The 10,912-nt window shown below is 36.6% G+C and overlaps 1 protein-coding gene across 1 annotated transcript; it reads right to left on the bottom strand.

Moving 5' to 3' along the window:
- Positions 1-35: 35 nt before the first annotated feature.
- Positions 36-1,919, bottom strand: LOC113059038 (geminin coiled-coil domain-containing protein 1-like). Its single transcript, XM_026227274.1, has 3 exons — positions 1,620-1,919; positions 1,401-1,517; positions 36-1,091 (listed from the first exon to the last, which is right to left on the bottom strand). Exons 1-3 carry the CDS (start codon positions 1,917-1,919, stop codon positions 291-293), a joined length of 1,218 nt encoding a protein of 405 aa, XP_026083059.1. The 3' UTR covers positions 36-290.
- Positions 1,920-10,912: the final 8,993 nt, after the last annotated feature.

Here is a 10,912-nt window from a genome sequence, read left to right as displayed (position 1 = left end):
TGTTGACAATGTTAATTTAAGGGGTGAGTCTTAATGTTTTCTTTTACAATTTGAAAGTACCAAAATCTTGGAAAAAATAAAAAATTTACTTAGAAAAAGATTTTAATGAATTCAGTCATAATCCTGCATCTAATATCAAAGCCTTTCAATCACGATGAATAAAAAACACTATATACAAATTCATGACATAAAAATATATAATATATAATATATCACCTGTAAAAGTGAAGAGTTCTTGTTTTTCTTGTTAATATGGAGCAGGCTGAGTTATCATTCCTCAAAAAATGTCTCTAGGAACACTGTTTAGGAACCCAGGTGAAGTTCCATCCCCCTTGTGCATCTCTGCGTGTAAAAGCTTGTCCTTGAGAGAAACTGTGTGTCTTCACACTGTTTTGTGGACTAAGTGACATGCTAAATGCCAAGTCTGTCCTGCTAGGACACACATGAGGTGTGGAGAAAAGTTGACTATTGCCCCCTGGTGGACTGGAGGCATCACAGCCTGGTGTGTTGTAATATGGACCCGGGCTTACATCCTCGGTATGTAATGGAGTCGAGGCAGCTCGTGGTGGTGTGAAGTGTTGAGCGAGGGTCATCAATGGTGGAGAGCTGACCAGTGAGCCTGTAGTTGTGATGGTGTAAATAGCAGAGTGGTCAAGGGTTGAATAATCTGAACCCAAGCTCTGGGAGGTGCTGTAGTCACTGGAGGTGTCCAGACTGCAGTTGCTCGATGACTCTACGATGCAGCTGTAATCGCAGCGTGTCTCGACATTGGGGCTGAAGCCGACTGCATTGTTCACATTTGTTGTACTGTAAGGATCTTCTGTAGGGATTGGACAGCTGAAAGAATGGGTTTTGAAACTGTGTTCTGGGTCAACGGTGTTCTCGTCTCTCAGGCCAAGAGTTTCTAGTATCCATGAGTCTAGAGGTGGGGTGGCCGCCAAATCTTCAGTGGAGCAAAATTCCAAAGAGAGATTGCGGCAAGTCTGCTTCCCCTCACTGTTCTGAAGTAACTTGCTTAGGTTCTGGAAATCATCATAAGTTCTCTTTCGATGTCTTGGACCATCTGGAACCTTGCAGTTAGGAAGGAGTCTCTGTGATTTGAAGAAGGGAAAAGTGGAAAACAGAATGTAAGAGTTGATAAAAAAAAATAGAAAGATCTGACATAAGCGACAGTAAAGGGCCGTCCACACAAACACATGAAAATGGATTCTGATTGGCTGTGTGTGTGTATGTATATATATATATATATATATATATATATATATATATATATATATATATATATATATATAGTATAGATAATCCTTCTCTGTAAACTTTTAGTTTTAGAAAAAAAAATGACACATTACATGATACACACAATAGTGTAAAGATATGTGATAAGTTGTGAGATTTCTTACCTTTGTTTTTTCCTCTAAAGACTTAACATATGATGAGTTTAAAAACTCCTTGAGCTTGTTGTTCTCTTCTTGAAGTCTGGCCAGCTCTTCTTCTCTTTGCATTAGGGTATCTTGAAGCTTTATGGGGAATTTATTTTTATTTTATTTTTTAGCACAATTATTTACAATATGTAGCTTTGGATAAGTATATTATAATCTATTTTCAATCTGTTTAAATACCTGTTTGTTTCGTTGAAGTTGAGGTGACAGTTGGTCAGGCCAGATGGGCCGATGACACTGGAGATGGAAAAACTCCAGTTTGTCAAGGCGGGAAGCCTCTCGCGCCTCTGGTCGCGGCATATTGCAGGTCTTACCCCGCCGAGGCGGCTCGTGCTGGCGGGCAGCGTTGTCCAGGGGACCGGCGTCCCAGAGGGAGAAGAGCGCTGCTGTGGAAACGTCAACACTGCCGTCAGCTGACGTGGAGGCGGAGTAGTCATAGCGCTGCCCTCCTGCAAAGCTCAGGTCTTGGCAGGACAGCATGGTGCTCTACAAAATCCATCACAGTTTTTGCACTGTAAATGTCAGTCTCCAAAATGGTGCCAAAGTTACAACTTGCAGTGAAAAGTTATTTGCATTTTTAATGTATTGTTATTTAATAGGGCTATCTGATTAATCCAGTTTAATTTATTATTATAAAAAAAGAAACATAAAAGAAAACACAAATGATTTTGTCACGATAAATGAAAAAAAACATGCAACTGCAAAAAAAAAAAAAAAAAAAAAAAAAAAAAATCCAAAAAACTCCATATCAAAGAGCAAGACGATGATTTATTAAAATTGACATCCATTTCATGTTTTATGCCCCATACAATACCCACGTGTTGCACTGACTCCAAAAGCCAGCTCTCCTTGTATTGGGTCATTATTAGCGTTGGCATTTGCTTTTGAGCATTACTTATGCATATCTATGTGTCAGTGTATCAGAGGCATGTAAACATAAAGATAAATGCACATGGTACTCGCAGACACAGTAAAAAAAAAAAAAAAAAAAAAAAAAAAAAGAAAACTCTCACAGGTGCGCGTAAAACCAGCCCACCAATTGCTTTACATTAACAGGTGAATACATAATAAGAAGCACTTACCACTTATTTGGGCAGGGTGGCAGGGGTAGGTGCGAGCTCTCCAAAGACCTAGAAAAACAAGTGCGCAAAACTTGATTCAAATTGCTCTGACACTCTCTCCAGAGCTCAGCGGGAACCTGACTCGCTGGGAAGCTGTCAAATTTATGACGTGACGCGTTCAACTGTTGGCTCGCAGATGCGCAATGAGCAAGCGCTCGAGCAGAAAGCGATGCGTGACTGTACTAATGAACCACGCGCAAGGTTTTATTGCTTTGGGATGGAGAGGTAGATGGTTCCTCTGCGCATCTGGGTGCTGCGCGCTGTCTAGTGGGTTAATGTATAATTGTTCAACTGATAGTTTAGAAGCATGATGAATTAATTTAACCAAACGAGCTAAAGGACATGTTCATGACCCCCTCTCACGGAGTTCAATGAGAGTTGCATACCACAGAGTGACATATTAACACACTTCTGAGCATTTATGTCAGTATTTTATTTGTATTATTATTCCAAATTAAACTGAGAGATTATAATGTTAATGTTCACGTGGGTTTTGTACTTTGCACCTGATTTGGAAGACATCACCAAATGAAGCTATGGCTAGAAAAAATACATGTATTGATTATACTGAATATATATATATATATATATATATATATATGCACACAGAATATAATAATTTTGACCTAGGAAAACATGTGATTCAGAAGCTTTTGTCATTGCATCTAATTCCCATAGCAAACATATGAGAGTGAAGTAGCATATCTTAAATCTAAGGAGAAGAATGGGTTCTTCTTATGATTGTATATAGCACAATTTGACAACCATTGGTGCTGTATTTCATTTAAAGTGTTTCCCCTATGATTATAGTGCTATTTAGCATCATGTTTGTTTAGAGTGTATATAGGCCTACATGTATCCTGGAATTCCAGGATGCAAAAATCGCTCCTAAATGAAATATTAATGTATTTCAACATTAAGATAATATTAATCAATATTATAATATTAAAGTTAAATGTTAAACTGTATACTTGTCACATGACAGTACTTAATTTAATTAAGGGGTGATATTTGCAATCTGTGATATATTTTTAGGGGGATTTTTTTTGTACCTGGTTTTGGTAAAGGGTTTATTTTTTATTATTATTTTTTTTTAATACACTTTAACAATGTTTCGCATGTGTATGTTACAGGGACAGATATCAATTAACTTTCCTAATGAAAGCCATAAGGTCTTATCTGTTATTCTTATATGTTATATTTTGACTGATTTAAATTACACTACGGGACTTAGTGACTTTAGATAATGGGGATGAAAACTTTATTATGCTATACTTAAAGAGGGCATCCACCAATATCAACGATTTGACCAGATTTCTCCATTGAACACTGTGCTTTAAACTCTGAGGTCTTCATTTTATTCACAGAAATTTTGTTTGCAAAATGTCTTTAAATGCAGTATTTTGGGGGTAATTTAGTTTTTTCCCCTACTTCCTTAGGTGTGTTTAATAAAAAAAAAAAAAAAAAATTCTTCTTCTTTTAGGAGTAGATTTTTGGATTAGGTTTAGTGTATAAAATAATTGTTATCAGCTTTATATAAAAAAGCAATAGAAGTCTGTGGCATGTCCCCATTTAGATGTATAGAGGTCTGTGGGCACTAATTGCAGGGTTTCAGAATGACTTTATGCAGGTTTCGTGAGCAGCTTTGCCTGTGTGTAGAAAGGAGCTGAGATGCGGAGGCAGGAGAGGAGGGACATGGTGAAAGTGTTTAATTCACTAACTGTAACTGCCAATTAAACAGGCTAAACACTCTGTCATTTCATCTGTAACCTCTGTCCAACCTCATTCACACCCTCTCTCTTTCTCTCATAGTCCTGATACCAGAGATACAAAAACCCAGTGGCTCAAATTCTGCAGAAGTGTGCACTAATCTTTGTATGTGAGCTATGGCTATTTGTGATTATAAATAAGATGATAGAAAATAGACAGAATGTGCTCCGATCACAAATAATGATGTCTGAACTTAAACTTAAACTTTTCCTAAACAGTCCTGCATAACTTGTCAATTTATATATAAAATTATGATACAAACCACAGAATATATAAGTGTGTGGTAGAATATGCAAGAGATGGGAGTCTATTGAAGAAAGTCACTCTTGTGGAGTGTTAAATGTGTGTGTGTGTTGGTGCACCCAACACACGTGTATGTGTTAACTAAATCAGAGGAGGCAGCTTGGGTAATTAAGAGCGGAGCTGTTGTCAGGTGCCTCAATATGACATGAATGGCAGTTTGTCACTCTCGTCCTACCTCAAACGGCCTCTGTCCCTTGCTGTCAGCTGCTCTAACTGTTTAGCAGTCAGTCTGCTGGCAGAACAGAATTTATTTATTTTTTTCAGGTCTGATGTTTTGTCTGTTGACAGGTCTGATTTTTCAGCTCTGTTTCTGTGGATTTTTTTTTTTTGGTTGTTTGCCAACCTGAGAGTGAATATGAGTTAGAGAACAGATTGCAATTTTTTTTTTAAATTCAGAATTATGTTTAAAATAGTTTTTATGGGGTCCTTGGACCTGTGGAACACTGATGGGCCAATTATCTGAGAATCACACATCAATGTAAAGTCAAAACAAAGTCCACCGAGCCCTTAACTTCTTCACAGGGGTCCTCATCCCCTCCCCACTTCACTCAATCACATTATTACCTGCTCCCTCCTTCAGAGAAATCTGCCCCCCTTCCACTGAGATTACGCTCCATACGCGTGTCAAAGCAGACTGTGCTGTTAGCGTGCTGCGATACTAAGCCTCTTTTACCTGAACAATGGTCTCCAGCCGAGCACACACTGCCAATTAAGCCCAGGGCTCTTACTCCAACCGCCGTGACTGCCCATGTTCTGGCCCGATCTCGAAGGTCCCTTCTCTCACTAAAGAGACATGCAGGGCAGCCCAAAACATGATTTACTGTATAAAAGCTCCCATGTCATGTAAACGTCAGTTTAGAGAGTTATAGTCTGTAGTCAAAAAGTTGCCAAAGTACTTGTGTGCATTGTTGCTTGTGTGCTGGAGTAAAGTAATATGTCCCTTTTTTTATGTAAACCACAATACCCGAGTTACTGTATGTCTATTTTTCTATTTATTCACTGCTTTTACTGGTTCTTAGAAAATGAAATGTTGCATCAGAGCTAACAAAGCTCACCCAAAAATAAAAATATGCTGAAAATGTTCTCACTCTCAGGCCATCCGAGATGTACAGTGGATGAGTTTGCTTGGTCACAGGAACAGTTTTGGCAAAAGTTTTGCATTACATCACTTGCTCACCAATGGATCCTCTGCAGTGAATGGGTGGTGTCAGAATGAGAGTCCAAATAGCTGATATAAATCTAAATAATCCATAAGTGATCCACATAACACCAGTCCAAGAATTAACATATTTTTTAGATTAAATATCTGCATGTTTTGTAATAAACAAATGCATCAAGACCTTCTCAATTTCAAACTGTTACGTTCAACTAGAATATGAGTCCTTTATTCATAATATTGCTTTCTCCTGTAAAAGTAATTTCATCTAAATCAAAAGAGATCAAGCACCATCCACAAGCAAATCCCGTTCAAAACAAATATTCTGGTGGATTTTGTTGTAAAAGTACAACAGGGGAAGGACTTTTTCACTAGAGTGTTATTATGCCACTATTGTGTTGTTATTATGGCATATGTAATGTAAAAACATGTATAAATGCATTTTTTTTACATTTCATATGCCACTTCAGTAATGTAGATGTCATTTCTGAGGGTGTAGACTGAAGCCTCTTGCGCAACCAATGTCACGTGCACACCATAACAGCCTTTTAGCATCAGAAATAAAATGATTCATAAATTGAAATCTGAGATTTCATTCTGTCTGAGTAATGCATATCAGCAGACAAACTTGTTTGGCTGGTGCTGAGTAATATATTGGCTTGTACAATGCATTTATTAAAGTTTAAGCACATTAGACAGACAATGAGGCTGAAGTCTGCCATTTAAAAACATTTAGTCTTAAAGAGTCAAATTACTAACCTCAAACAAGATATACACCACTACCATTCAAACGACTGGGGCGACTCTCTCTCTCTCTCTCTCTCTCTTATTTATTTAAGGAAATTAATACTTTTATAATGCATTCAGTTAATTAAAAGTCACATTAAAGACATGTACAATGTTACAAAAGATTATTTCAAATAAATGCTGTAAAAAAAATAAAAAAAAATTCTATTCATCAAAAGAAACCTGAAAAGAAAAAAAAAATATTAAGCAGCACCGTTTTTGCTACATTGATAATAATAATACAAGTTTCTTGAACAATACAAGTGCTTCTCAATAAATTATAATGTCGAGGAAAAGTTAATTTATTTCACTAATTCAACTCAAGTTGTGAAACTTGTGTATTTAATAAATTAAATGCACACAGACTGAAGTAGTCTTTGGTTCTTTTAATTGTGATGATTTTGGCTCACATTTAACAAAAACCCTCAATCTCAACAAATCAGAATACTTCATAAAACCAGAAAAAACATTTAGTGAATCATTGGCCTTCTGGGAAGTATGTTAATTTACTGTACATGTTCTCAATACTTGGTAGGGGCTCATTTTGCTTTAATTACTGCCTCATTTCAGCGTGGCATGGAGGTGATCAGTTTGTGGCACTGCTGAGGTGGTCTGGAAACCCAGGTTTCTTTGACAGGGGCCTTCAGCTCATCTGAATTGTTTGGTCTCTAGTTTCTCATCTTCCTCTTGACAATACCTCATAGATTCTCTCTGGGGTTCAGGTCTGGTGAGTTTGCTGACCAGTCAAGCACACCAACACCACGGTCATTTAACCAACTTTTGGTGCTTTTTGGCAGTGTGGGAAACCAGAGTCCTGTACCCAAATACCTTGACACGTCTGTATGCCTTGACCCCAGCAATAGTGCATTCCTTGTGAAGTTCTCTAAAATTCTTAAACCCAGTTTGCTTTACAATCCTCATAAAGCTGCGGTTCTTTCAGTTGGTTGTGCATGTTTTATTTCCACACTTTTTTGTCCCACTCAACTTTCTGTTACGATGCTTGGATACATCACTCTGTGAACAACCAGCTTATTGGCAATCAATTTTTGTGACTTACACTCTTTGTGAAGGGTGTCAATGATTGTCAGAGAACATTCTGAAGGCTCAGGAAACCTTTGCAGGTGTTTTGAGTTGATTAGCTGACTGGCATGTCATCATATTCTAATTTGTTTAGACAGTGATTTGGTGGGTTTTTGTTAAATGTGAACCAAATCATCACAATTAAAAGAACCAAAGACTTAAACTACCTCAGTGTGCACTGAATTCATTTAATAAATCATAATAATATTTTTATATATATATATATATATATATATATATATATATATATATGCAGCCTTGGTATGCATAAAAGGCTTCTTTCTTTCTAAAAACATTAACAAAAATATCTTACAGATCCAAAACATTTGAACAGTAATGTATAGGACAGTTTGCACCTTTTAAGACCCAGTGTAAAATCAAAATGTGTTTCTAACCCACTTTCATTAACTTACTTCACCTTTCTTGCATAACTCAGTCACTCTTGGCTTCCGGCAGGTATAGATGTGTGTAGGCCGAGTGTTTAAGTGTGGAATGTGAGCATTACTGAAACACAACCCACCCCTGTGCACTGCCTGGGATTATGTGCTTGTGTTTCATTTCTTCTCTTTATTCTAATGAAACCATTAGATGATCAGTGAAAAGACAGATTACAGTGGAATGTCTAATACCTTCCCCCAGTCTGGCACCTACAACATAAACTTCACCGAGAACACACCTGATCTCAGGTGACACCCAGCACCCGACAACACCTCCGCTCGCCCACTCTGTTCCCCTCAAACACAATGGGCCTGCCGCCTAACCATTACATAATCCTCTCCTTGGCTTCTGATTGGCTGCCAGACGGATCATATGATGTAGATAAGAGAGAAGGTTGCAGGTTGAAATTTTTAATAGACAAAGTGTTCTACAGGAGCAGCGGAGCGTGAGGAATAGAAAACTTCCTGGAAGACTTGATAGGCAGCAGAGCACGACCGGAGTGATGTCTTTGTCTTTAATCTACTGAGGGTGTGTGCAAGTGTGTTTGTGTTCGGGTTATGCTGTTCCTCTTCTAGGGTCATTCACTTGGGCATTTAGTCAAAAATACGTGGATGTAGGTCAGCCCAAGATATAATACTAAATGAAATGAAGGAGCATAATGTTCTGACTGTTAAAAAAGACCAGATGAACATTGACTGGCATGAAAAAAGAGCATATCAATTCATTTAGTTCACATCACATCAGTTGCAAACACACATCATGAAGGCCTCATTTGTACTGGCCTGACCAACGTTGTGTTGTGAAGGTAACTGGCTGATGTGTGCTTTTGGAGAGATAGTGGCAAATACATTTGTCAAAAGTTTTTTTGTGGCTTAAGAGTTTTACATTTAGTATCAAACTATTAAGATGACGTTAAACAGAATGTATATTGTGGTTTGCTGCCTAAAGTTACAAAGTCTGCTATACACATTTATTTACTTTTTTTACCATTATTTAATCTTTCGATGCCAGTCTATTATCGTTAAAGCATATAAAAAAGTGGACAGCTGCAATAAGCTGCAATAGTGTGCAGCAGGAATGACATGAGTTCACATTTAAGCACTTTTGGTCCTTTTTTTTTTTCTTACTTTATTTTTTTGAATGCCTGAAATAAGGTAAGTGGTTCACTAAAGCTTGAAATATTTTCACATTTTATTGCATGGCAATAGAATACATCATAATAACCCCTTTTGATTTCTTTAAAGCTTTTATTTTTTGAAAAAGGTGGTTGCTGACAAACAGCTAAATGGGAGTATAATCTCTAGTCTACTTTTACAGCCTTGCTGTAATTATAATCTTGCTCTTGCAAACTAATCTAACCTTCAAACTCAAACTTTCAGGGATTTATTACTATTATTATCATTTTTTAAATGAAGACTGAGAGTTGTCGGAAGATTAGTGGTGATGACACTGAAGTCATGAAACCAACTTCTGATGGTTATAGTTAGGATTCAAAATTCATAAATGTCTTGTTAATTTGTGAATGCTATCATGATGTACAAAATGTGTAAGAATTATAAACTTCTGTAGATCACAGAGCTTATTTTCTGCAATAAACCAAAAGCCTTTGGAAAGATCCTATTGGGTTTTTGTCAAGGGAACCAGGGTGATGCAAACTTTCGGGATACTCTTCAAAAATACATAATCACTGAAGCATTCTATGAGCTCCTGAGATTAGGTTGTTTTCCATGATGAGAAAATGCATACTGCTGAATCTAGTTCAATTTCTTTAAAGACCACTTAATTCACTTGATTTAAGATTTTGTTTTATGTCTGCAGTCCTGTTTCTCTGTAGGGATTCATAACAGTCATGCAACCGTTCTAATCCTAAAAAGAATCTTATAAACTCTCAAGCCTGCCCACAAATCTCTTCTTATTTAGTGGTCTTAAAATATTTTTGAAAACCTGAACTCAGTACTGATCCATGAAAGTCAAATTGTCAAACATAATTTACCGATTTAGTAGTTGCGTCTGGAGTTTCCCGATTGAGTTAATCCCAAATACATCACAATAGCATAGAGCCTTCTTCAGCATACAATGTTTGGTGTCTGTAAGATTACATTTTATTTTATGCAAAGAAACAAATGATTTAGCAAGCATGCCTTAAATTGATCAAAAGTGAGAGTAAAGGCAATATTACAAAAATAAATAAATATATATATATATATATATATATATATATATATATATATATATATATATATATATATATATATATATGTATGTATATTTTTCTATAATGTTAAAATAATCGGATTATTAGAATTAATTTTGAAGAATCGCGACAGCGAATAGTGGAATAATGGCTGCTGAAAAGTTTGTCATCATTAGAATTATATTTATTGTTTTCACTATATTTTTGATCTAATGTATGGAAATTTTAAGAGTTTTTCAGACATTTAAGTTAAGGCACCATTTAGGTGACTTGTGATGAGACTGGAACAAAAGAGGTGAATGTTTGATACGAGAAACAAAATGCAAGAGTTGCTCACTGTAATATTCAGCATAAATGCAGTTATGCTGAACATGACAATGAGTTTGTCGTTGCAAGTGGAAACAGTCAGGCAATGAGCTAGCCGTTAGATCAACAGTCACAGAAACAGGCCGAAGCTTGTGATTATTTGAATAGATATATCAATAATTCAAACTGATTAAAGTTTCTAGCTAGAGCCAATATATAATGCGTTTTTGGCGCCAGAATGTCCACAAATTGACATTTGACATTGACAAAGTGTGCTTGTGCAATCTTCCTTTAAAATAAATCTTAATTGGATTGGTAT

This window comes from Carassius auratus, chromosome 40, assembly GCF_003368295.1.
Source record: "Carassius auratus strain Wakin chromosome 40, ASM336829v1, whole genome shotgun sequence".
Classification (NCBI taxonomy): domain Eukaryota; kingdom Metazoa; phylum Chordata; class Actinopteri; order Cypriniformes; family Cyprinidae; genus Carassius; species Carassius auratus.
This window is presented reverse-complemented; position numbering and strand designations above follow the sequence as displayed.